The sequence below is a fragment of the Rhamphochromis sp. 'chilingali' genome (assembly GCF_963969265.1).
Source record: "Rhamphochromis sp. 'chilingali' genome assembly, chromosome: 12".
In the NCBI taxonomy this organism is placed as follows: domain Eukaryota; kingdom Metazoa; phylum Chordata; class Actinopteri; order Cichliformes; family Cichlidae; genus Rhamphochromis; species Rhamphochromis sp. 'chilingali'.
Genome location: NC_137939.1, coordinates 27658621 through 27684049, shown reverse-complemented (window position 1 = coordinate 27684049; position 25429 = coordinate 27658621). Strand labels below are relative to the sequence as shown.

Sequence of the window (25429 nt, the reverse complement as noted above, 5' to 3'; positions counted from 1 at the left end):
TTAATTGAATTAGGGTAAGGCTGCTGTGATAGGTGTCCCAGCCTTCTCACTGTGTGCACACTGCTGGGGCCTGGTGGACTATTTTTACTGAACTGTACCCATAAAACTATGGTCTGCTGTATGGTACAGACCACTGGGGAGTAAAAAGCTCACCAACACTCATGGTATTAGTCCAGGGGTCTCCTACTCCAGTCCTCGAGGGCCGGTGTCCTGCAGGTTTTAGATCTCACCCTTGGTCACCACACCTGAATCCAATGATTGTTTCATTCCCAGGCCTCCGGAGAACTTCAGGACAAGTTGAGGAGGTCATTTAGCCTTTAAATCAGCTGTGTTGGATCAAGGACACATCTAAAACCTGCAGGACACCGGTCCTCGAGGCCTGGAGTTCCCCACCACAGCGTTCTGCTCTACAAGCCACCTCAGCCTTTTGTCTACTGCCTCTGAAAGACGGCGCCATTGAGCCAGTAAACTTCTACAGATACATGAATAATAAATACATTGCATCATTTCAGTGCATTAATGAGCCGCTCACGTTCAAACAAATCACAGAGCAGCGTTTAATGCTATGTGAGCACAACTATGACTTTATTTAGTTAATATTGTATTTAATGTTTACCTCCAATGAAGAATACACATAACGAGCAAGTTGTTTTCTATATCAGAACACCCGCCATTATCCAAACCGACCTCGGGTTCTTCTTCGTGGGTTTTATTGGCGGTTGTCAAACAGCGACCGTGTGCATTACCGCCATCCTTCGGCGTGACGTGAGGACCAGGGGAAAGCCACTCAGGAATGTCGGCTGATGTTTACACGGGGTGCTGTTCCTGACAGTCCTCAAGGGATTTATGTCTCTTACCAAAGTCAAACTAGACATCTTTTCTTTGATATTTTATCCTATAAATCAATACGCTGTTAATCCAGCTGCCCTCGGAGAAAGAAAACAAAAATCAAAGGCTATCAGATAAATTAGTCTGTCTGAGAAAATGCAATATAGCCTGATATCGTTCATTTCTTCAGTTCTTTTACAGTATATCAATAAGATCCACTTTCACTTTCACTTTACTGGGGCTTTGCATCAGTCACTTTTTCCCAACTTCATATTTCTGACAGCGTCATCAAACATGTTCTGTGGTTTCATCTTCTCCACAACTGCATTTCCCCTCACGGTGGGTTCTTATCATAAATAATGTGCCAAAACGTTATTACCTGCCTGTTTTCACAGTGGGTAGTTGTTGGTAGGACTGCGTGAGCAGGGCAACAGAAGCTTTGACCTTTGGGGTCCCTGTATGGGCCTACAAAATTATTCTGGATGGGTTTTCTAAAACCTGCCGTGGTCCGGTTCCTTAATAACATTTCTTTTAGTCAAGTCATATCATGAAAGCAACAATAGCCTGAAATGTCCAAATGAATGCGATGCAAGAAAAAAGTGCAGTGTCTAAAACTAAACAGCGTGAATTTATAGAGTATGTAAATAAACTGTGATCATCACCATAGCCAAAGAAAGCTCGTTTATGACCAGCATCATGTAAATAAGCGCTCTGTAGAACCATCGCTCCATCCTCCAATCCAGCAGGAGGCGTCAGCGTGCCCGCAGGGTGAACGTCAGCCGCAAACGAAGCCGAAGAAAACGTTAGCGTCATTTCCTGGATACTGTGCGAGAAGCGACGGTAAAACTCGAAGCTCTGAACGCGGTCCTGTGTCATATAAATCTGCGAGTGGTCTCTGCGTGAGGCGAGCGGCTTTTTCCCGGTGAGTGAGAGATTGAGCGTGAGGTCCGGAGCGCGCACAATGAAGAAAAAGGGCTCTGAGAAAAAACGCCATGTGGTAGCCTGGCTTAACAAAGCGGAGTGGGATCAGGTTCGGGACTACCTTTACTCGATGGACTCCTCTCTGCAGAGGTTTGCGTTAGAGAGGATATCGGCTTGGAAGGCCAGGTGCGCTAATAGTTTTCCTGTGGCCGTGGACTGCACAGCGGACCTCGTGCGCTGCCAGGTGCGGGACCGGTCCGGACAGCTTACCGGAGAGGACTTGACCCTGATGTACGGGACGGCCCTGGTAAGATTTGTTAATCTTATCACGGAGCGCCAGCAGGGAAGAACAGCCCGGCCGCTGAGGCGACTGGCTGGAAACTTGAACATCCCCGAGTGGGTGGTGAATCTGAGGCACGAAATCACGCATCGGACGCTTCCTTCTTTGAAATGGTGCCGAAAGGGGTGTAAGGTGGTCCTGGAGTGGCTCCAGCAGGAGTTTTGGTCCAGACAGCTGGGAGGAGCCCCCGATGAGCGCTGGGACTTGCAGTCGGATGGCGAGGATGAGGAAGCGGACGTCAAGCGCCAGGAAGATGAGCTCGTTGCCAGGCAGAAAGAAGTGGATGCCTACAGAAACGCTCGGGAGCTGCTGATCTCTTATGAGAAGGACCAGTACCAAGCTTTTGATGCTGGGTCTCCTGAAGACAAGAAGAGCTTGTGGCAGGCCCCCTTAGCAGACATGAGTTGGTTGCTGGGTGAGATCAAGCAGTTTGCACTGGAGTCCAGTGAGCTGTTGATTGATGTGCTGCTGGAAGACGGTTTTCTTGTTCCTACCATGGAGCAGCTGGAAACATTAGGCTGTGCAACCTCTGACAGTGCCAGTCCCACTGAGCCCAGAGTCCCACAAACCTTCCTGCGCTTTTGGCTGCCCCTGCTAAAGATGCTTAACTCTCCGTCTTTCATTCACCTCTTCCTGGAGAAGCTCTTTGTGGAACTGAAGCTGCTCAGCAAAGAGCCCAACAGTCACAGGTGTTTCTATATTTCTGCATGGATTTCAGAAGTCCTCCTCTGCAACAACAACAAATTTGAATATCATTTTGAGACAAAGTTGCAGAAGAAAGCCAGAACGAAGGACAGGATTTTCATCAACCGCATCCAGCTGAGGTGGCAGCAGCTTCTCTCTGCATGTCTGGATGCCCCCTGCATCAGCACACCTCACCTGATCCAGCTAGTCCTGGATGACATGGAGCATCCCCCCCCTCAGGAAACCAGAGAGAAGCTGTTCCAGCTCTGCTCCATCTACACACAGACAGAGCGCTCAGAGGCCAGCACACCTCTGCAGCAGAAGCAGCAGCAGCCCATATATACTGTGAGGATGCTGCTGGACCAGATGCAACACTCCCGGCAGGACGCCCGTCCCTTGCATTCCTCACCAATGGACTCGGAGAGAAGTGAGGAGCGCAAATGGGCAGACGTGCAGGCTGAAAGAGCACTTGCCCTCAGAGGTTCTCCGTGGCAGGTGTGCACTGATAATGTCACATGGAAGAACTACGCCCTTGGTAAAGTTCCTGGACAGTCGGACGACCCGTCGTGCCTCATGGTGGACAATTATTCGATAATGACTGTGTTTGACCAGCCAGTGGAGCTGGAGAGCAGCGCGACACGTAGCAGCATCCCCGGGGCCTCGGCTCCAGCCCGGCCAGCTGAGGGCCTCCTCTGGAGCAACAGCGAGCTCAACAAACTGAAATGTGGACTGAAGCTTTTTTAAGTCTCATTCCAGCCTCCGCTGACTCTTGTTGTGCTAGAAGCAGTTTTGAAGCAAAAATACAATGTTCAGAAGACAAAATGTTGTGGGAGCTTTAACCATGAGCACAGTGCAGGTTCAGCAGTTGTGATTGTTTCTGTCCAGTCGAGCTCGTTAACTAAACATGTTGGCAGAAGACAAAATGTTCTGATTTAACAAAACGAGGTGTTTGATTACTCTGTGTCTTCAAATAAACCATTCTCTTTGCAAGTGTGTGTGACATTTAATAGACCAAACAATACATCCGAATCCTGAAAACTGATCATCTGATGAACTGACACTGAAAATATGTCGTAGTTGTGGTCATTTGGGCCAGGTGGAAGCCTTTATGTTCTTTGTGTATATTATTAGTAGGTGGCAGAGAAAAACGTTTAACACATTCTCTGCATGCTGGAAAGTGAAATAAAGAGTTTATTAATCCCTGCGGAAATTCTGTGGTTACAGTCGCTCCGAGTCAATAAGAGCAGTAACACTGAACAAAATTAAATAACACAATACATTACACAGTTACAAAATATAAGGTGTAGCTGTAATATATATAAATAGCTCCATTATAAATGTCCAAAATATTGCAGAGGAGAAATATATATCATTGGCATTTTAGGCTAAACTGTAACAAATTGTTATTTTCACCGTAGAACAAAAGTGTGTGTCGTGCATTAGATGGAGGAGCTGTGCAGGGAGGTATCCACAGCCAGGAATGATTTCCTGTGTCATTCACTGGTGCATTCTGGGTAATCTCAGTCTCACAGACCGTCCCACTCCACAGCCTCTCACTTCCGGCCTTCATAGTATTCATACAGGTACTGTATAGTTTGGTCAGTTCAAATCAGATTTAGCGCTGACTGTGCTGTGAGCACAGTGCAGGTTGAGCTTCTGATATGAAGAGTCTGTTGATTTTGTTTCCATACAGCTGATCAGAGTTAGTTTAACCCAAGGTCGTTCACTAAAACAACATGTCAACCCCCAACGTGTTAAAAAAAATAATGCTTTTTTGCCATTAAATTCTATTGCATGCCATTGATCACGCAGATTTAATGGACATTAACTGGAATCAGAGAAACCTTATTCGTCGTAGAGCAGCAAATATACAACAAACTCATAAACAATTAGTGTAGAAGCAGAGACATTGTTAGATAAATATTAAGCTGACTTGATGAATACAGAGATGTAGGTATGAATATAAATAAGGACAAGCATGTGTGCAAATATATGTTGTGGTGTATAAAAGTGACGGTGCACTGAGGTGAATGAAGTCTTTACCTGTGCCCTTGTTCTTCTCTTTTGTGGAACTGCCCCAAATGATTTGTGTTATGGCTCTTCACAACAATTGTACTTTCCTTTAAACATGATTTTAGAATAGAATTAGATTCTAAAAAATAATTCTAGGAAATCTTTAAGCTGAAGCGTGTCGTTCTTCTGCTACTTCTTATCTCTGGGAATGTTAAACCACATCATATCCATCTTGGTCGCTTATGTTCCATGATGGATATGCTCCGTGAATGGGCACATTGGACTGGTTAAACAAATGTATTACAAGTAGGCTTATAAGTATTGATGGCTATAATGTATATAGGACAGCTCAACCCAAAAAAGGTGGAGGTACTGCAATATTTGTCAAAAGCAAGTTCCATGTAAACGTCCTGTTCTGAGTCAGTGAGTCAGCAATCTGACCTTTTGGCCCTCGAGGCCTCCAAACGTTTGCACATCATAGTTGATTTTGCTATAGAACACCCTCAGGTGTTAGTGATGCCGTGCACTCTTCAACGAAGCTTTTATCTGATTTGAAAGTTAACAAAATACTTCTTATGTGAGACTTGAATTGTAACTGGCTACATCCAGTCTGAAATGAATTCAAAGCTGCTGTAACTCGTTGATATTGGCCTAGGTTCAAATGTCTAGTAATATTACAAATGTTCCACATAAATACACGGCTGCATCAGTGTTTGCAAATGACAATAGAATAGAATAGAGTAGAATAGCCTTTTACTGTCCTTGTACATGCAAAATTCCATGATAGGTGCTGCACGCTGACTGTGCAGCAGTAAAATATAAACAGTAAGACAGCAGGAATGAATATGGAGTAAAATATGTCACATTTATGCGTCGTGACATCCAGTTTTGTGGGACTGCGTGCACTGAAGTGACCAAAGTATTGCGAGCGTCCTGCATCACCGTGTTTTCTCGTGTTCCTGCACTGTAATTTACCTTCAATTCAATTCAATTTTATTTATACAGCGCCAAATCACAAAAGCAGTCGCCTCAAGGTGCTTTATATTGTACAGTAGACCCTACAATAATAGATACAGAAAAAAACCAACAATCACGACCCCCTATGAGCAAGCACTTTGGCGACAGTGGGAAGGAAAAACTCCCTTTTAACAGGAAGAAACCTCCGTCAGAACCAAGCTCAGGGAAGGGCGGGGCCATCTGCTGCGACCGGTTGGGGTGAGAGAAGGAAGACAGGATAAAGACATGCTGTGGAAGAGAGACTGAGGTTAATAACAAGCATGATTCAGTGCAGAGAGGTCTATTAACACATAGTGAGTGAGAAAGGTGACTGGAAAGAAAAAACTCAATGCATCATGGGAATCCCCGGCAGCCTACGTCTATTGCAGCATAACTAAGGGAGGATTCAGGGTCACCTGGTCCAGCCCTATCTATATGCTTTAGCAAAAAGGAAAGTTTTAAGCCTAATCTTAAAAGTAGAGATAGTGTCTGTCTCCTGAATCCAAACTGGAAGCTGGTTCCACAGAAGAGGGACCTGAAAACTGAAGGCTCTGCCTCCCATTCTACTTTTAAATGCTCTAGGAACAACAAGTAGGCCTGCAGAGCGAGAGCGGAGCGCTCTAATAGGGTGATATGGTACTACAAGGTCATTAAGATAAGATGGGGCCTGATTATTTAAGACCTTGTATGTGAGGAGCAGGAGTTTGAATTCTGGATTTAACAGGGAGCCAATGAAGGGAAGCCAAAACAGGAGAAATCTGTTCTCTCTTTCTAGTCCCTGTCAGGACTCTTGCTGCAGCATTTTGGATTAACTGAAGGCTTTTCAGCGAGTTTTTAGGACATCCTGATAATAATGAATTACAGTAGTTCAGCCTGGAACTAATAAATGCATGAACTAGTTTTCAGCGTCACTTCTTCCTTTCATTAAAATCACAATCAATCTGAGATTCACATCCTCTTGTCATTTTTTCACTACGCAGAAGAGAGACCCCCCAAACTTATCCTGCTCTTTAAAAAGTCACGAAGAAACTTCAATCAGTTCTTTAGCAGCAATCATCATTTACTTTGTCCCACACTGCAGCCTCTCCGTCACAGCTGACCAGGTGCAAAGTCAGCTGAGGAAGAGGAAAACCAGGAAGGCCACGGGTCCGGATGGAATCAGCTCCAGACTATTGAGGGACTGTGCAGATCAACTCTGTGAGGTTACCACATCCATCTTTAACCTCAGTCTGAGCCTGGAGAGGGGCTGTCAGACTCTATAATGCAGCTCAACATTCTTTGATCATCTTACTCACCAGCTTGTTTGTTTACTGCACATTTAATATATAGCTCTGTGCATTGTTACCTGTATATACGAACTTCAGTTGCTTATGTATATAGGAACAGTTTGTGTCTTCCTTTTATATTTTATATTGCCCCTGCTATAAGAACTGTAACACCCACATTTCTCATCCGTGGGATAATAAAGGTTTATTCTATTCTTTTCTATTCTAAAAATACTTTGAAAGTATTTTTCACTCAAACTGGAATAACACAGAGAGAAGCACAGCTGTTCTTTAAGCCATTTTCATTCAGACAAAGTCAATGATGTCACTTGCCAATGAAGACGAGCAGCAGCCCCACTATGACCTGTAACGCGGAGGACAGGGTCAGCAGCATGATGAGGGGGACATAGAAACGATACTGTGGACCCACATAAAGGATGGTCTTCAGCTGAGACGAGTTGGCCATGAGCAAGGCCACGTCCAACATGCTCTGAGCCGCACGCTTCTTAGTGGCGTAGTGATTCATGTCAATCGGTCGGAGTGCTTTTCTAGGCTGGGCCTGTGAGAGGACAGGTTAGGTACGAGAGCAGGAACACAAATGCAAAGTCAAATAACTTTTCACAATGTTTCTCTCTTTAACAGTGTGACGTCTCTGCACACGTGTCCACGCTTTTTTCCACACACGTTTAGTTACCTGTCCCTGGGGTGTGGCATTAAGGACAAAGGTAGGAGTGGCAGAATAACATATGTTGACTCACCTGAGCTAACATGCAAAGAGGTGTGGTTTTCTACATACCTGCCAACTTATCACATGAAAACATGTATGTGCGGAGAACAATTGAACTGGTCCTGTGTCTGAGCTGATAAATCCAGGTGACCGCCGCCATGTATCTCAGAAATACTGTGAGAAAGTTTCAACCAGCTGAGACATTTACTTAAGTCCAGCTGTGTAGCACAAGGGTGTGAGACGTCACACCGGGGTGCAGCCCTGTCTCAGCCCCAAAGCTATCGTTCAGCTCTCTGTACAGCTGATCAGTGGAACAGACACTGGAGAGGGGTCGTTCCTATTTTCTCTCCCTGTTATCATGGACTTTAATAGCATAATGATGAAGTGACACTGAACTGAATCATTAATCTTTTTGTTTTTTGTGACTTTGTCATTCTGATTGTTCTTCGAGGTTGATGTGATGTCAGGGATTAGTGCTGCATGCTCAAACATCCAAGTAAATCCCAAAAGGTTGGTTGTGTTCACCTGGACGTTCTCAGTTTTCATCACTGTAAAGGTTATCTTTGTTATAGCATAGCCTGCACATGCCTGACGTGGATCTGAGCATTAAGAGAACACATAGTTACTTTCAGCTACTTTAAAGCAGGTTCAGAATGCCCATCGCTAGCTTCACCACATAAATTAATCAGGAATAACAAAAGCCAAAGACATTAAGACGACACACAGCCCCAGCCTTTGTTAAATTTATTGGTAGGATTAAAAGAGACTTCTTAAGATCACATCAAATACCTTAATTTTATTATTGAATCACAGTTCAACATGATCCTTATTTATCTCATGCTGGGCCTTTGTGTTCATCGAAGGTCAAAAATGAGCTGTTTTAGCCTTTTTGATCCACCTTTCTTTTGGCTCCTCAGAAACAGAAATGTAGAACATCATGTGGGTGAGACTAAAGTCCTGCTAGAAAGAAGCTACACCTGGTTCTATGAAAAAGCCCCATGTCTAAATGACCGGTGGGGAGAGAGCCACAGCTTTACTTTTGCTTCAGAAGTTTGGTCAGTTTGCCCCAAGACAGGATAAAAAATTTGTTTTTCCCCACACAAGCTATAATTCCATATACAATTCTGCCGTTACCTTCAGTAACAGCTTCATGATGTGCCGACTCAAACTGGACAAACTTTAGGCATTTCAGCTACGAGCACCGTGGCCCCCGAGGGCAGAGAGGACAAGACAGGCTTGATGCTTACCTCTATGTCGCCCAGTTTATTTAGAGCCATGTCCTCTGCATTAAGCGTGTGCTCTGCCATTCTTCTTCCTGCTGCTGGAGTCTGTGCTGTACTGGCTGCAGAAAGACTCGAGGCTGGAGACAGGATCAAGTCTGGCTGCTCCTCCTGTAGGATTGTTAAGCAACTCCCACTGCATGCCTCTCTGTCACTTTCCAACACTCGTGTCATTCATAATACAAGAACTTTGAGCCCTTTAACTGAAGTATCTCATCTTTCTCAAATGTCTTGTCTTTTAATATCACTGTACACAAATCAACACAAATCAGTGTGCCGGCCTGCCTGCAGCAATGAGAAGAATTATACGTCCTTTACTGAGGTGCTCTGTTGGGTTCACAAGGGATTTTTTTATCCTTTTGTTCCCATTATGATGGATTCAGACCAGTTTAAAGTTTAAAACCTAAAAACTGTCTATTTCTGTGATTAGAAAAGTTTCAACATTTCACCAAAAGTGAAGAGTTCAGCTGTTTTTAGGTCTCTTTAACCATAATAACATTTCTCTGCTCCTGATTTTAGATTTTTATTTATTAGACTGTGTTCCAATCTCATACTGGGTGTACGAGCTGGACAGACTGGTTTAGCTCCCCTCTGCTTTTGTTTCAGCCAGTGTCTTTGGAAAGGCTCCCCTTGTAAACAGGGTGGATGAGATAGCTGCTCCCTGTCACATGAAGCAGGCTGAGTAGAACTGTGTGAAATAGAGTGGCTGTTGGTCTGAAGGCTGAATATTTGAATCACACCACTGTACATGAGCTTGAAGCCATATATATACATGAGATATAAAACAAGGATAAGTTGAGCTTACGTTTATGTAATAAACCTTTGAACTAGAGCTGGGCGATAGAACGATAACGATATGTATCGTGATATAACTTTTTCTCGATAGAAAAGTTAAACTATCGCGATAGACCTCGCCGCTCTTGTCCTCTTAAAAAAAAAAGAAAAAAAAAAAGAACAGCCAATCCAAATTAAGTAGCCCAGAGCCGAACCAATCACAGCCGCAGCGTCACGTCACGTGACTTGTTACGTACAGCACAAGTGCCAAGCCGCACATGTGTATTTGTTTGGGAAGCAGCCAGCCACCATAAGGTCCGGGTAATGGAGGAAATGAGTGTGCCGACTAGAAAAAAAATCAACCGAGCGTGACCGAAGGTTACCGAAGAGAAAACAGATGATAGTTCCAATGCCGGAGAGATTGTCGAACGGAAGAGCCAAAGAAGTTCCGTAGTGTGAAGGTATTTCGGCTATTTCAAGTCTGACAAAAAACAGAGTAGCGTGCACTGTAAATTGTGCCGAAAGCAAGTCTGGAAATGCAATAAACTGGTGCATGCTCAGGCTACGTCCACACGTACCGGTATTTTTGAAAACGCAGATTTTTCTATGCGTTTGCACCTTTCGTCCACACGTAAACGGCATTTTTGGTCACTGAAAACGAAGATTTTTAAAAACTCCGGCCAGGGTGGATATTTTTGAAAACTCCGTTTTTGCATTTACGTGTGGACTAGAAAAACGGAGAAAACGCAGCGTCAAAGGTGTGCGCATTTTTTGACGTCACACTGTGCGCCACGTTATTGTTTCGGTGAAATGAATTTCTACAATACTGTTAATTCTACTCTCTGCAGTGTTTAAATGCTTACATATACACACAGTTACTGTCCCTCCACACATACGACTCGGTTCTGCTTCTGTGCCCCAGCTTTGTTTACTTTTTCCCACCGAGGCTTCTAGACTTCTGATTGGCCAACATTTCTGCACGGTTAGGAATCTAGCGCCACCTGCTGCTTTGGCATGTTCATAGCAGCGTTTTCCTTCATTTCTGCCTTTATGTGTGGACGGGATTATTTTTTAAAACGAAAACGGAAAATCTCCGTTTTCAAAAATACCCGTGTACGTGTGGACGTAGCTTCAGTCTCTGACTGGAAGCGCTAATTCGTCATTCGGCTTTTGTCAGACTAAAGTAACTGTTAAAACTGTTTGAAAAGCTAAGCTATACAACAAGGAGAGATTGAGAATTTCCTTTTAGTTCTCAGTTTATTTGATATTGACAAAAGTTAGTCAGTTTTGTCTGTTCTTCTGTAAAACAAACTAAGATTTATTTTTAGAATTAATATTTTGTTTCTAAGTGGAATTGACAATTTAGCCTGTTTTGTTTGTTCTATTTTGAAACTTAAACGCTTTAGCGGCTGCCTTTTGTGTAGTTTGCAATATTTGCCTTTATTTATCTGAAAAAGTCTCATGTTCCTTAAGTACATCTACCCTGTTGAACTTATTATGGGAAATAAACATTTAAATAAAAACAAGCTGCTGATTATTTCCCATTTTACTTGTGAGCAACGGCACATTTAAATCTTACAAATATAGTTATTTGGCTTATATCGTGATAGATATCGTTATCGCCTGAAATGAAAAAAAATATCGTGATATGAAAAAATCTTATATCGCCCAGCTCTACTTTGAACTACTGTTAATAATTGTGGCGTGATAAACAATGTTTTCATTTCTGTTTTTTTAACATGTAGTCGAGTGTTTAACAAAATATAGAACAATAAATGTGAATTTCACAGTACTCAGTTACAGATTAGGAGAGTAGATTTCTAATTGAATAGCAGTATATATGACCCAGATACTGATGACCCCTCATTCTTCCATGTTTGTTACTCTCTGAGCACCTAGACTGTGCCCTTGTTCTCTGGGGCGACTTCAGCTTTGGACTAATGAAGACGTGAACAAGCTCAACACAGCAGGAACTCGACTGTCCACAAGTTATACTGTATTTATACTGTACTTTGTTACCCTGTATTTATACATGTGTAATGACGAAGTTGAATCCTAATAATCAGACAGTACATGAGTGATTTTGGTCTTTGCGACGCATGGCGCTTCCTTCACGCCAACTGTAGGGAACATACTCTCTTCCCACTCTGGTCTGGAGTACTTCCCAGCACGGCTGCAGTGAGATGTGATGTGACCACTGAGTGTAAAATGGTCAGTTTCAGTAATCATCATGAAACAAAGAAGCATAGCAACATGTTTAATGTCATCACTGATTTCTCCAAAAAAACGATGTAAAAACTCTCGACTCACCAACAGTGACACTTTCTGTTTCACACAACAACATGTCAGTCATGCTCAGATTAAACAGGGTGTCTGACTGCAGTGACCACACACACGTCTGTCCCTTACACGTCTGTCCCTTACACCTCTGTGAAACACGTCCAAGCTGTGTTGTCTCCGTCTTAACACCACCAGAGCCTCCTCAGTGAATCTGATGAGTGCATCCCTCTGAATGACGTTATGAACTAAGCTGAGACAGAAAGCCTCCAATTCGCCCGATAACCTTCTCCAGTTGATCAGCTAGTGGAGAAAAAAAGAGGAAACAAATAATAAACAATATGTAAGAAACTCTAAATATGAGTGTTAAACTGACTTACGTAACGTGTGCTTCTCTCCTCGGCTCCAGTAGTGAGGCTGCGTTTGAAGCTGCTTCACCTCCTCGCTCACCGACTCAGAAGCTTCTGACACTTCCTTCAGCATTTCCAGCTCCTGACAGACGCACACACCAGAGGACAGAACACGTCACTATGTTCCTGTCCTACGAGCAGTGTCAGTTTATTAGTTACACTGACCTGCTATCAGGCCTGCAAACAGTCCGGACTAAATGAAGGTTCAGACTAACTGTTTCAGAGACGTTTGGTGGGATAGATTCAACACCTCTGTGAAACACGTCCAAGGTATCTGCTGCCACTACAACAACCCTGAATAAGCCATTAGTATGCAAAGCTACACAGCAAAATCTCCAGTGTTAAATTAACACTGGAGAGTGTCTATATGGGTCCACACCTCTGAGTGTTAAATACAACACTGTTGAGTGTTAAATTAACACTTTTGACAGTGTTATAGGGCAGCACGGTGGCACGGTGGTTAGCACTGTTGCCGCACAGCAAGAAGGTCCTGAGTTCAATTCCACCATCAGGCCGGGGTCTTTCTGTGTGGAGTTTGCATGTTCTCCCCGTGTTTGCGTGGGTTCTCTCCGGGTACTCCGGCTTCCTCCCACCGTCCAAAGACATGCAGCTTGTGGGGATAGGTTAATTGATTAATCCAAATTGCCACTAGGTGTGAATGTGCGAGTGAATGTGAGTGTGAATGGTTGTCTGTCCCTATGTGTTAGCCCTGCGACAGACTGGCGACCTGTCCAGGGTGTACCCGCCTCTCGCCCTATGACAGCTGGGATAGGCTCCAGCGCCCCCCGCGACCCTGAAAAGGATAAGCGGATGGATGGATGGATGGACAGTGTTATATGTTTAAAAGTAACCTAGTCAGTTTTGAAGATTAACAATGGCTAACACTGAGCAGTGCTGATTTTCTAACACTGGAATATTTCTAACACCGAGTTATTTTCCAGTGTTAGAAAATCAGCATATAACACTGTCAAAAGTGTTAGCCATTGTTAATCTTCAAAACTGACTAGGTTACTTTTAATAATAATAATGGATTGGATTTATATAGCGCTTTACAAGGCACCCAAAGCGCTTTACAATGCCCCTATTCATTCACACACTGGTGGACGCAAGCTACGGTTGTAGCCACAGCTGCCCTGGGGCAGACTGACAGAAGCGAGGCTGCCATATCGCCCCTCTGGCCAACACCAGTAGGCGGTAGGGTAAAGTGTCTTGCCCAAGGACACAACGACCAGGACAGAGAGCCCAGGGATCGAACCGGCGACCTTCCGGTTACACTTTTAAACATATAACACTGTCAAAAGTGTTAATTTAACACTCAACAGTGTTGTATTTAACACTCAGAGGTGTGGACCCATATAGACACTCTCCAGTGTTAATTTAACACTGGAGATTTTGCTGTGTAGGACCTGAAGAGGTTTCAGGTCAGACCAGGCTGTACAGCCGCCTGTGTCTGCACACCTTCCCATCAACGTGGCACCAACTGCTGGGTTATAAAAACAGAACGATCAAAACACCATTCAGTTTAAGGAGGAGGAAAATAATTTAGCTACAGAAACAGGTTTTTGTTTCTGGCTGTAAATGTATTATTTTTAACCGTGTCTTCACTTAGATCATCAGTGTCTATAGAAAGAGAACAGCTGGAAGCTAATATCTGAGTCTGTGACCGGAGTTTGGGAAAAGCTTCACGGCAGCCCTCTGACTGACAGCAGGTAGATCCCAGGTACTACTGAGACGAAACAAAAGAGCAGAGTGTGGGCATGAAAAACGAGAACAGACGCTGTGAAATGCAGGAATTCAAACAGTTACAAAACTAAAAGGGGAGTGTATGAGGTGCAGTCACACTCCCAGAATTAAGACAACTCCATTTCCCTTCCCACTGTTGCCAAAGTCCTTGCTCATAGGGCCGGGGTGGGCAACTCCAGGCCTCGAGGGCCGGTGTCCTGCATGTTCTAGATGTGTCCTTGATCCAACACAGCTGATTGAAATGGCTAAATGACCTCCTCAACATGTCCTAAAGTCCTCCAGAGGCCTGATGAACTAATCATGTGATTCAGGTGTGGTGACCCAGGGTGAGATCTAAAGCCTGCAGGACGCCGGCCCTCGAGGACTAACGTTCCCTACTCCTGTCATAGGGGGTCATATGATTGTTGGGTTGCTCGGTCAAGTTCATGGTAAAGAAGTTTGAGTGTGTGCAAATTGCTATCGTAAAAACTGAAGCAGCAAACTTTGTGAAAACTAATATTTGTGGGTTTCTCAAAACATTTGGCCACGTCTGTAAATAAGAAGGTAAATGATTTGCTTTGCTTTCCCTCCACCAAACTCGGTCAACTGAGACTTTCCTCATTTGCTAATATTTAGTCAATGATTTAAGGGCAGCCCTAGAATGATTTAATGTGCAAGTCTCTGGAACTGTGGGTGTCCAAATGACACAGGTGTGACTTTAACAGAGTGGGCTTATTTGTGAGTACCGTGTTGCAGGCCAGCAGCAGCTGTTGGACCCTCTGGAAGACTTCTGTCTCTGAGCTGAAGCTGGGGGGGTCTCTGCTGCAGTAAACTCTCAGGTCTGTCTCATAAACATGGCTGAAGGTGGCCATCAGTTGCTGGAGGTCAGACGCTGCTACACGCAGTGAGCTTGGAGAGAAGGCGGGAGGACTCTGGGCCTCGCTGTTCAGGAATACACACTGAGGGGACGAAGCAAACGGCATGCTTTACCACCATGACAGTCGCACATGTCAAACAAGATGTTTGAGCTTTCTGTTGGTGCTTTAATAAAACAGTTTCCCTTTTTTTCCCTTGTCAGACCTTTGACTGCAGCTGCTCCAGTGCTGATTGCGTCGCCTGTAGAAGGGCAACAATATCTCCATTTTCTTCTCTGTTTGGCTTATAAGATGACTTTGTGTTCTTCCACAGAGCCCTATGAGGTACAGAAAAGAAGTCAGAGAGGCTTCTCACCTACAAACCAAATCAGAAAGAGTTGGGACAGTTTGGAAAACAAATTTAAAAAAAAGGAAAGTAGTGATTTCTAAATTTCCTTTGACTCGTGTTTCATTGCAGAGAATATGAACACAAAATATTTCATGTTTTGTCCTTTTCTGTCATTCAGACCTGCAACACATTCCAAAAAAGGTTGGGACAGGAGCAATTTAGGACTCGTAATCACGTAAATTGGTTAAATATTGATCTGATTGGAAACAGGTGACGTCTAAGCAGCATCTGAGAAAGGTCTAGTCCTTTCTTGGAGTCTCTAGGGGCAAAGATGGGCCGAGGAGAAGCAGTTTGCAACAAATACGAGACAAAATGTTTAAAGACAATGTTCCTCAAAGAAAGATAGGAAGAGATTTGGATATTTCACCTTCAACAGTGCATAATAGAATTAAAGGATTCAAGGAATCTGGAGGAATTTCAGTGCATAAAGGACAAGGGCGCAAGCGCAAGCTGAACAACCGCTCCGATCCGATCCCTCACTGCATCAAGAACCGTCATTCATCCATAAGCGATATCACCGCATGGGCTCAGGACCGCTTTGGAAAACCTTTGTCAAGTACCACAGTATGTAGTTACATCCACAAATGGCAGTTAAAACTGTACTGAGCCAAAGGGAAGCCGTGTGTTAACAGAAGTGCCGTGGACTTCTCTGGGCTCACAGGCATCTGGGATGAACCACGTCACAGTGGAAACGTACACTGTGATCACATCAATAATTTCATATCAATTGGGTGGCAGTAGCTCAGGCGGTAGAGCAGGTCATCTACTGATCGGAAGGTTGATGGTTCAATTCCTGGCTTCCCCTAGTCTGCGTGCCAAATATCCTTGGGCAAGATACTAACCCCAAATTGCTCTCCGATGCATCCATCAGCGTGTGAATGTTAGTTAGAAAGCACTCAGAAAATGTGCTTGTGTGAATACACAAGTTGTTTGCAGCACTTTGATTGCTCAGAAGAGTAGAAAAGAACCAGTCCGTTCACCATCAATCACTGTTTTTTGGGAGAAATGGATGCTGTGTGCTCCGGACCAAAGAACAAAGTTACAAAGTGCTGACAGGTCTCCAGTCCAGAATGTGTGGTGACAACAAAGACCCCGTACTGTTGCCCAGCTTAAGACTTGTTTGCAGGAAGAAATGGGACAAAATGACACCTGAATCACTTCATCGCTCGGTGTCCTCAGTCTCTAAACGTCTTTTAAGTGACAACATTACAAAGCAGTACATGCTTTACTGTTCCAACTGCTTTTAAAATGTGTCGGAAGAACCAAAACTGGAATATGTGTTTATTTTGAAAACAACAATAAAATTCATGAAGAACACATTAAATAATGTGCTGTTGTACTGTTTTCAATATAATACAGGTCAAAGATCATTTAACGAAGCACTGTTTCAGTTTGATTTTACTTTAACACACATCCCAACTTCTTCTGATTTGTGGTTGTACAACAGCACACAATGAATTCGATTAGGATTCACCAAGCATCCATGAACGAGTCTTTCAGCAATGTGTGTAAGAAGAGATCATCAGACAGCAAACATACTTGATGTGTGTAGGCCAAGGGTCAAATGCAGGACTTAGCGTCTGTGTGAGGTGCGGCAGATTCTCAGCACCAAAGAACTCCTTCAGCAGCAGCTCTCCATCAGCTGTGTGCCCAGCAGACTTCACGCAGCCTGGGACGAAAGCTAAAAGCTGCTCCAGAAACTGAAGTTGCCGCCGCGGACTTGCATCACCCTTCAGAGATTAAACACAGAACCATGGATGTGTGATTACTGTTTGTGTTTATTGTGATACTGCATGTCTGTATGTGTGAATCAATAACATCACTAATTGAATACAAACTCTCACCCTAATCAGGTCCACATCAGATGCTCGGCATAGCAAAAGTTCCTGCCCAAGAACAGCCATATCTGTTTGGACATAAACCACCACAGTTAGTGTCAAGCAGCAAAAACATCTGGTGGACTCTGTGCACAGCTACGTTACCTTTAGTCAGAACATCAGGCTCCTTGGATCTCACTGACATCGGCTTTGAACTGGTGAAGCTTGGGCTGATACTGTGAAGTGAACACACGGCCGAGTTCATAATGATGAACAGATTATTTGTGGTACAGGAGCAGAGCTTCTCCTACCTGCTGCAGATCCACGCTAGTATGTCCGTGCGGTGCTGTGAGGGGGCGCACAGCAGCTGCAGCATACTGTCTGCTTCCTGCAGGTACAGACCTTCAACCAAGGGGCAGGACGCAGCCTCAACACGCACACACACGCACACACACGACAACAGAGTCACATCAAGGCAAAGGAAAAGAGTCATGACCAAAGGCACAGCGGATCTGTGGCTCCAGCAGTACTGTTTCTATTCGACCGCATGAGGCAGCAGTCAAAAGACCAAGAAGAAAGGACGCAGCAGGAAAACCACTGTAAAAATATTCATGTAGAACAAGTCCAACATTGTACCGAAGCCAAATCAGCTACACAGTCCCTTAGAACAGCGGTTCCCAACCTTTTTCGCGCCACAGACCGGTTTATTTATGCCCGACAATATTTTCATGGACCGGCCTTTAAAGTGTCGCGGATAAATACAACAAAATAAAACTAGTACCGGTACCGAAAAAATGAAAATGTATTCATAACACACATGAAAAGACCAAGGAAAACCGAGTAAACGATAAAAACGATGACAAAATAATGCTGAAAACCGATAAAAACTATACATTTCACACCTGAGCCTCAACTCTCGCGGCCCGGTACCAAACGACTCACGGACCGATACCGGTCCGAGACCCGGGGGTTGGGGACCGCCGCCTTAGAAAACATCACTAATCATTTCAGTGCATTAATGAGCCGCTCACGTTCAAACAAATCACAGAGCAGCGTTTAATGCTATGTGAGCACAACTATGACTTTATTTAGTTAATATTGTATTTAATGTTTACCTCCAATGAAGAATATACATGACGAGCAAGTTGTTTCTCTATCAGAACACCCGCCATTATCCAAACCGACCTCGGGTTCTTCTTCGTGGGTTTTATTGGCGGTTGTCAAACAGCGACCGTGTGCATTACCGCCATCCTTCGGCGTGACGTGAGGACCAGAGGAAAGCCACTCAGGAATGTCGGCTGATGTTTACACGGGGTGCTGTTCCTGACAGTCCTCAAGGGATTTATGTCTCTTACCAAAGTCAAACTAGACATCTTTTCTTTGATATTTTATCCTATAAATCAATACGCTGTTAATCCAGCTGCCCTCGGAGAAAGAAAACAAAAATCAAAGGCTATCAGATAAATTAGTCTGTCTGAGAAAATGCAATATAGCCTGATATCGTTCATTTCTTCAGTTCTTTTACAGTATATCAATAAGATCCACTTTAACTTTCACTTTACTGGGGCTTTGCATCAGTCACTTTTTCCCAACTTCATATTTCTGACAGCGTCATCAAACATGTTCTGTGGTTTCATCTTCTCCACAACTGCATTTCCCCTCACGGTGGGTTCTTATCATAAATAATGTGCCAAAACGTTATTACCTGCCTGTTTTCACAGTGGGTAGTTGTTGGTAGGACTGCGTGAGCAGGGCAACAGAAGCTTTGACCTTTGGGGTCCCTGTATGGGCCTACAAAATTATTCTGGATGGGTTTTCTAAAACCTGCCGTGGTCCGGTTCCTTAATAACATTTCTTTTAGTCAAGTCATATCATGAAAGCAACAATAGCCTGAAATGTCCAAATGAATGGCCCACCATGGTATTATAGGAAAAACCATAAATCCTTTGAATGAAAACAAACGCTGTTGTCACAGTGATGTACACTGTCTTGTTGGTATATATGTATCAGTCTAATAAACTAAACTATTCTGGTATTCTAAACAGTACCCGAAAGTAGACTGCTTGGTCGAGTTAACCTCCTAAACTATCTAGAACACATGGTGAAAACCTGAAATTAAGACAGAGAAGACTAGAGGAGAGACATGATCATTACTGATTACTGATGACAGATTTAGATATATTTTCATAAACCATTCATTTGCCACATCAATAAACAGCATGGCAGGGCAAAATATTTTTTCTAAGATGGCAACCTTTAAAAAGTGAAAGGAGACAGAAAGACAGGTGAGAAAGAATAAAACTTAATTGACTTTTTGTTGGCATTTTACACACAGTACTGGTACAGAATCTAGAAAATGTGGGAAAATACTGGCAAAATCAGCTGATCACTGATCAGTTTCATGATTGAAGTAGAAACAGGAGAGGGAGGGGAGAGAATGAGAGAAGAAGAGGCAGTTGTGCAGCAAAGACAGAATAACTCCAGCTTTGTGTCTTTTTCATTGTAGCTGAAGTCCGGGACAAACTGTGTTCCTTTTCACCTTAATACGAAAAACGCGCAATATTTTCTCTGAATACGAGACCATTCCGTTTTTTACGGGACGGTTGGAAACTCTAATAACTAACCTTATAAATAAAATAAGATAAAACAAGTTCAACATCAATAACATCAGAGCACCCGCCCAGCAGTATATAAACTCCACAAAATATGAATAAAAACAGACAGGAATATTATTCCAGATTAAATAAACTTTAAAAAAAAAAAAAAAAACTTTAACTTTAAATATTTTGCTCTTCATAAAAATATATCCTGTCAAAATTATGCAAGTTAGAAATATGAACATGCTGCCAAAACCCCCCAGAAAAAATAAATGAAAGCATATACAAGGTTGGAGCCGCATGTAGATGGAGCTGAGGCATTGCTTCAGGAACTAATAAACTGTGCGGGCCATTCAGTGTCGTACTTTGCCTTGAGTATCATTACACTGCAGCTCCATCTGAATCTGCACAGGTGCAGTTCAGCAAAGTCCGCTGACTTGGTTCAACATTACTTGGCAACAGGGAAAGGGAGGCAGGTTGCACTGGTACATTTGTGACAGCTTCACTTGAAATGCCTTCACCGCATCATACATGTCCATGAACTGACAGATTTCCTCGATGAGCTCAAAAACTCTATTGAGAACTTTTCCCCAACTCAGCCAATGGACCTCTGTATGATGAGGAATGTCAGCAAACTCTGAATCTATTAAATTAAATTAAATTAAATTAAATTAAATTAAATTCACCAATTTAATACTTCAGTGTAGAAAACTGAGCATAATGGAAATCTTTTGATAAATTTGTCAAAATAAAATTACATTAGAAAATACAAAATAAAGTATAAATAAGTATTTGTACATTACTGGCAGTAATAAATGGTGGTTAGCACTGTTGCCTCACAGCAAGAAGGTCCTGAGTTCAATACCACCACCAGGGTCTTTCTGTGTGGAGTTTGCATGGGTTCTCACCCACAGTCCAAAGACATACAGGCTGTATCCCAATTCAGGGTCTGCAGCCTTAAAGGCCCCGGACACCAAGAACCAACGCACCGACCCCTGAGGGCATCAGCCACTGGCAGGGAGTATGGTGAGGGGAGATAAGCCTCTCCTGCACACTGGTGACACCCCTGCACCCCAAGGCCCTACTTGTGTGGGCTGGGGGATGGGGGGGGAATAGACCACTGACCTTAGTAGGCATCCCCAACACCCACCAAGGCAACGGGGCCCAGGCCCATCCAGACTGGGGCCTACGGCAGCAGCACCGCCAAGCCCCACAGGACCCATGGCAGCCCACCTGACCCCACCGCAGAGGAAACTGTACCCACTCCAACATTCAATCATCTCCCAGACTACACAAGACTATAGACACCCAGGTTGATTTTATTCTCCACCTCTCATATGTCTCTCCCCCACCTGCAGAGTGGACTTCTGCAAGGAAACCAATGGATTAAGCTGGTTTTAAAACTCTGGTTACAGTTTCTTAACAAGAATGATTGGAATGAAGAGGCCAGGATCTTAAGATGATGCGCTTATGATCTTGATTTTTTACCCAATAAGTTAGATGTGAGATAGAAAAACTGGGCAGGACAAGTATTTCAGTCATGTTTTAAAGCCCACCACAGCACTGAAACTGCTTTTTTAAAAGGTTTTAATGACCTTTTCACTTTTGCTGACTTGGGAGATTCTGCCATTTTAATACTATTAGACCTCAGTGCTGCCTTTGATACCGTAGATCATAGGATTCTTATCTCTCGGCTTGAACACTGTCGGAGTCAAAGCGACTGCATTGGAGTGGTTTAAATCTTATCTGTCCAACCAAAGCTTTTCTGTTAGACTGGGCGATATACAGGGAGTGCAGAATTATTAGGCTCGAAAGCCTACTACCAATTTAGCATTTTAGGTGATGTGCATCTCTGTAATGAGAAGGGGTGTGGTCTAATGACATCAACACCCTATATCAGGTGTGCATAATTATTAGGCAACGTCCTTTCCTTTGGCAAAATGGGTCAAAAGAAGGACTTGACAGGCTCAGAAAAGTCAAAAATAGTGAGATATCTTGCAGAGGGATGCAGCAGTCTCAAAATTGCAAAGCTTCTGAAACGTGATCATCGAACAATCAAGCGTTTCATTCAAAATAGTCAACAGGGTCGCAAGAAGCGTGTGGAAAAACCAAGGCGCAAAATAACTGCCCATGAACTGAGAAAAGTCAAGCGTGCAGCTGCCAAGATGCCACTTGCCACCAGTTTGGCCATATTTCAGAGCTGCAACATCACTGGAGTGCCCAAAAGCACAAGGTGTGCAATACTCAGAGACATGGCCAAGGTAAGAAAGGCTGAAAGACGACCACCACTGAACAAGACACACAAGCTGAAACGTCAAGACTGGGCCAAGAAATATCTCAAGACTGATTTTTCTAAGGTTTTATGGACTGATGAAATGAGAGTGAGTCTTGATGGGCCAGATGGATGGGCCCGTGGCTGGATTGGTAAAGGGCAGAGAGCTCCAGTCCGACTCAGACGCCAGCAAGGTGGAGGTGGAGTACTGGTTTGGGCTGGTATCATCAAAGATGAGCTTGTGGGGCCTTTTCGGGTTGAGGATGGAGTCAAGCTCAACTCCCAGTCCTACTGCCAGTTTCTGGAAGACACCTTCTTCAAGCAGTGGTACAGGAAGAAGTCTGCATCCTTCAAGAAAAACATGATTTCCATGCAGGACAATGCTCCATCACACGCGTCCAAGTACTCCACAGCGTGGCTGGCAAGAAAGGGTATAAAAGAAGAAAAACTAATGACATGGCCACCTTGTTCACCTGATCTGAACCCCATTGAGAACCTGTGGTCCATCATCAAATGTGAGATTTACAAGGAGGGACAACAGTACACCTCTCTGAACAGTGTCTGGGAGGCTGTGGTTGCTGCTGCACGCAATGTTGATGGTGAACAGATCAAAACACTGACAGAATCCATGGATGGCAGGCTTTTGAGTGTCCTTGCAAAGAAAGGTGGCTATATTGGTCGCTGATTTGTTTTTCTTTTGTTTTTGAATGTCAGAAATGTATATTTGTGAATGTGGAGATGTTATATTGGTTTCACTGGTAAAAATAAATAATTGAAATGGGTATATATTTGTTTTTTGTTAAGTTGCCTAATAATTATGCACAGTAATAGTCACCTGCACACACAGATATCCCCCTAAAATAGCTAAAACTAAAAACTACTTCCAAAAACATTCAGCTTTGATATTAATGAGTTTTTTGGGTTCATTGAGAACATGGTTGTTGTTCAATAATAACATTATTCCTCAAAAATACAACTTGCCTAATAATTCTGCACTCCCTGTATAATCCTCAAAAACCTCACTCGCTTGTGGGGTCCCCTAGGGGTCCATTCTTGGCCCAGTTCTCTTTTCAATTTATATGCTCCCTATGGGTTCAGTTTTTTTAAAAAAAAAATATGGCATCTCATTTCATTGTTATGCAGACGACTCACAGATTTAGCTGCCACTGAAATGTACATCTTTGAATCCTCTGAAGGGTTTGCTAGATGTCCAGGAGCAAAATTCAGAGTTTTAGTTGTTTTCTAGGTGCCCCATCTTCTTCTTCATCATCATCATCCTCCTCCCTTGGTCTCCTCCTTGAACCTCCCGGTACTGGGCTGGGGGGCAGTGGCACAGGGGCATCCTGAACATTGTCTCCGCCATCATCATCGTCATTCCCATCATTGTTGTTGCTATCAGTGTTACTGTGGTCGCTGTCACTGTCAGGACCACTCTCAGGGTCACTTTCGTTGTCGCTCTCATCCTCCTCATCATCCCAGAACCAGTTCTCCATTTCTTCAGCAATGGGATCTTCTGCTTGCTGGGCCGGGTGTATTTCAATTTCTCCTGCTGGGATTTCTTCTCTGTTATGGACCCAGGGTCCTTCTACTTGAGGTGGATTTATTTCTATCCCCGCTACTGGAACATCAGCCTGTTCCTCCTCTTCGTTATCAGCCTCTTGATCATTGTCCTGAACTCTGTCCTCCTCCTCATCATTTCGTTGCACTTGATGAATAACTTGGCCCAGAACACGGAGGTTTTGCTCAGTTAAGAGGCCGCTCAACACACCGTACTCAAGCCAGCGGACCATCGGCCGAATCGCTTCAAAATCCGGACGCTGTTGCAGTTCCAAAATCAGTTCATCGACGGGTACCCCTACAACAACAAACAGGGAAATATATTATTGTTATCATTCATATGATGAGAAAACTGTCCACAAATTCCAATTTATGCAAAATAACTACTTAGGGAACATACAAATATACGCCCACTAAACTTATTACAGTGTGATTGTTCCTTCAAGTAAAAAAGGCTTCAGTCGATGAGCAGCAACGTGTAAATGTCCTCATGTCAGTTTTCCTCAGCCCTCACTCACAGTTGTAATGCACTATTAAATTCAATTATTAGGATTTTGTTATAATTAAGTGCAAAGTCTAAATCATTTTTATAAAGAGATATGTGTATTCCCAGTGCACCAGGAAATACACAGTACCACACAGATGTTTTCAGGGCTCAGAGCAGCCTCTGGGCTTTGTGTGACTGAGGCCTTAAAACTTCAGAAACTTTCATGTGTAGTAACAAACTGTCAGATAATCCACGAGAAAAACTGCAAAGAGAGACCACACTCTTGTCACACCCCTGAAAACACGGGGGAAAGAATCACGAAAGTGATATTTCGTTGTCTCTCATGCAGTAGTTTACAGCGGTCCCTCGTTTATCGCGGGAGTTATGTTCTAAAAATAACCCGCGACAGGTGAAATCAGAAGTAGCCAGCTTTATTTTTTACAATTATTATAGATGTTTTAAGGCTGGAAAACCTCTCACTACACACTTTATACACTTTTCTCAGACAGGCACGAACATTTTCAAACCTTTGTAGAAACATAAGTCCAGTAGGGGAGACCGGGGATAGTTGTAACGTGGGTCAGTTGTAACACTTCCAATTTCTCCAATCAGGGCTAAGTTTCAAATGATGTGATTCATCCTGTGCATGCCCAACTCAGTTCTGCTATCACATGTGAAAAATCAGCACATTTTGTCAAACACAGACAATTTAACACGAAAAAAAGTAATTTGTATACCAAAAAGTAAGTTTTTCTACTTTATTTCAATTTCTAATAGCATTATCTGCTTTTAAGTTAAACTCATCAAACTTAAATTGTGTTATTTGTATGTCTATGGGGATATATTCTGTGTAGGTCTTTAGTGCTAATGTTTTAGCTGTTGGCTGTAATGTTAGCTAGTTCATGGCTATAGGAGTCTGGGTTATTTGTAACAATAACGCAGATGTTACAACTTACCACACTATTACTTTAACTTATATTAAACAAGTTGGGGCAACGACATCAGCAGAGAGAGGTTCACTGGTCACATTTGTATATGCGGTTAATGCCATTGGCAACACAATTCCTCCACTGTTTGTGTTCCCACACACACATTATGCAGACCTCTGTGTCAGAGATGGACCAGTAGGAAGTACTGGTAGTGGAAATAAATCAGGATGGGTGCAAGAAACAGATTTCCTCATCTTTCTGAAGCACTTT

At 43.4% G+C, this 25429-nt stretch overlaps 3 protein-coding genes across 3 annotated transcripts; 1 reads left to right on the top strand and 2 right to left on the bottom strand.

Moving 5' to 3' along the window:
* Window positions 1-1625: 1625 nt before the first annotated feature.
* On the top strand, window positions 1626-3763 carry LOC308406950 (ribosomal biogenesis protein LAS1L-like). Its single transcript, XM_080898282.1, has one exon. It carries the CDS (start codon window positions 1790-1792, stop codon window positions 3515-3517), a length of 1728 nt encoding a protein of 575 aa, XP_080754408.1. The 5' UTR covers window positions 1626-1789; the 3' UTR covers window positions 3518-3763.
* Window positions 3764-3896: 133 nt separating this feature from the next.
* Window positions 3897-11923, bottom strand: LOC308406952 (ninjurin-1). Its single transcript, XM_080898284.1, has 3 exons — window positions 9022-11923; window positions 7381-7606; window positions 3897-6031 (listed from the first exon to the last, which is right to left on the bottom strand). Exons 1-3 carry the CDS (start codon window positions 9226-9228, stop codon window positions 5964-5966), a joined length of 501 nt encoding a protein of 166 aa, XP_080754410.1. The 5' UTR covers window positions 9229-11923; the 3' UTR covers window positions 3897-5963.
* Window positions 11924-12069: 146 nt separating this feature from the next.
* Window positions 12070-18583, bottom strand: haus7 (HAUS augmin-like complex, subunit 7). The gene is made up of 9 exons (XM_080898283.1): window positions 18433-18583; window positions 17629-17744; window positions 17483-17553; window positions 17345-17406; window positions 17040-17230; window positions 15318-15429; window positions 14984-15196; window positions 12486-12597; window positions 12070-12408 (listed from the first exon to the last, which is right to left on the bottom strand). Exons 1-9 carry the CDS (start codon window positions 18487-18489, stop codon window positions 12347-12349), a joined length of 996 nt encoding a protein of 331 aa, XP_080754409.1. The 5' UTR covers window positions 18490-18583; the 3' UTR covers window positions 12070-12346.
* Between the last annotated feature and the right edge of the window lie 6846 nt (window positions 18584-25429).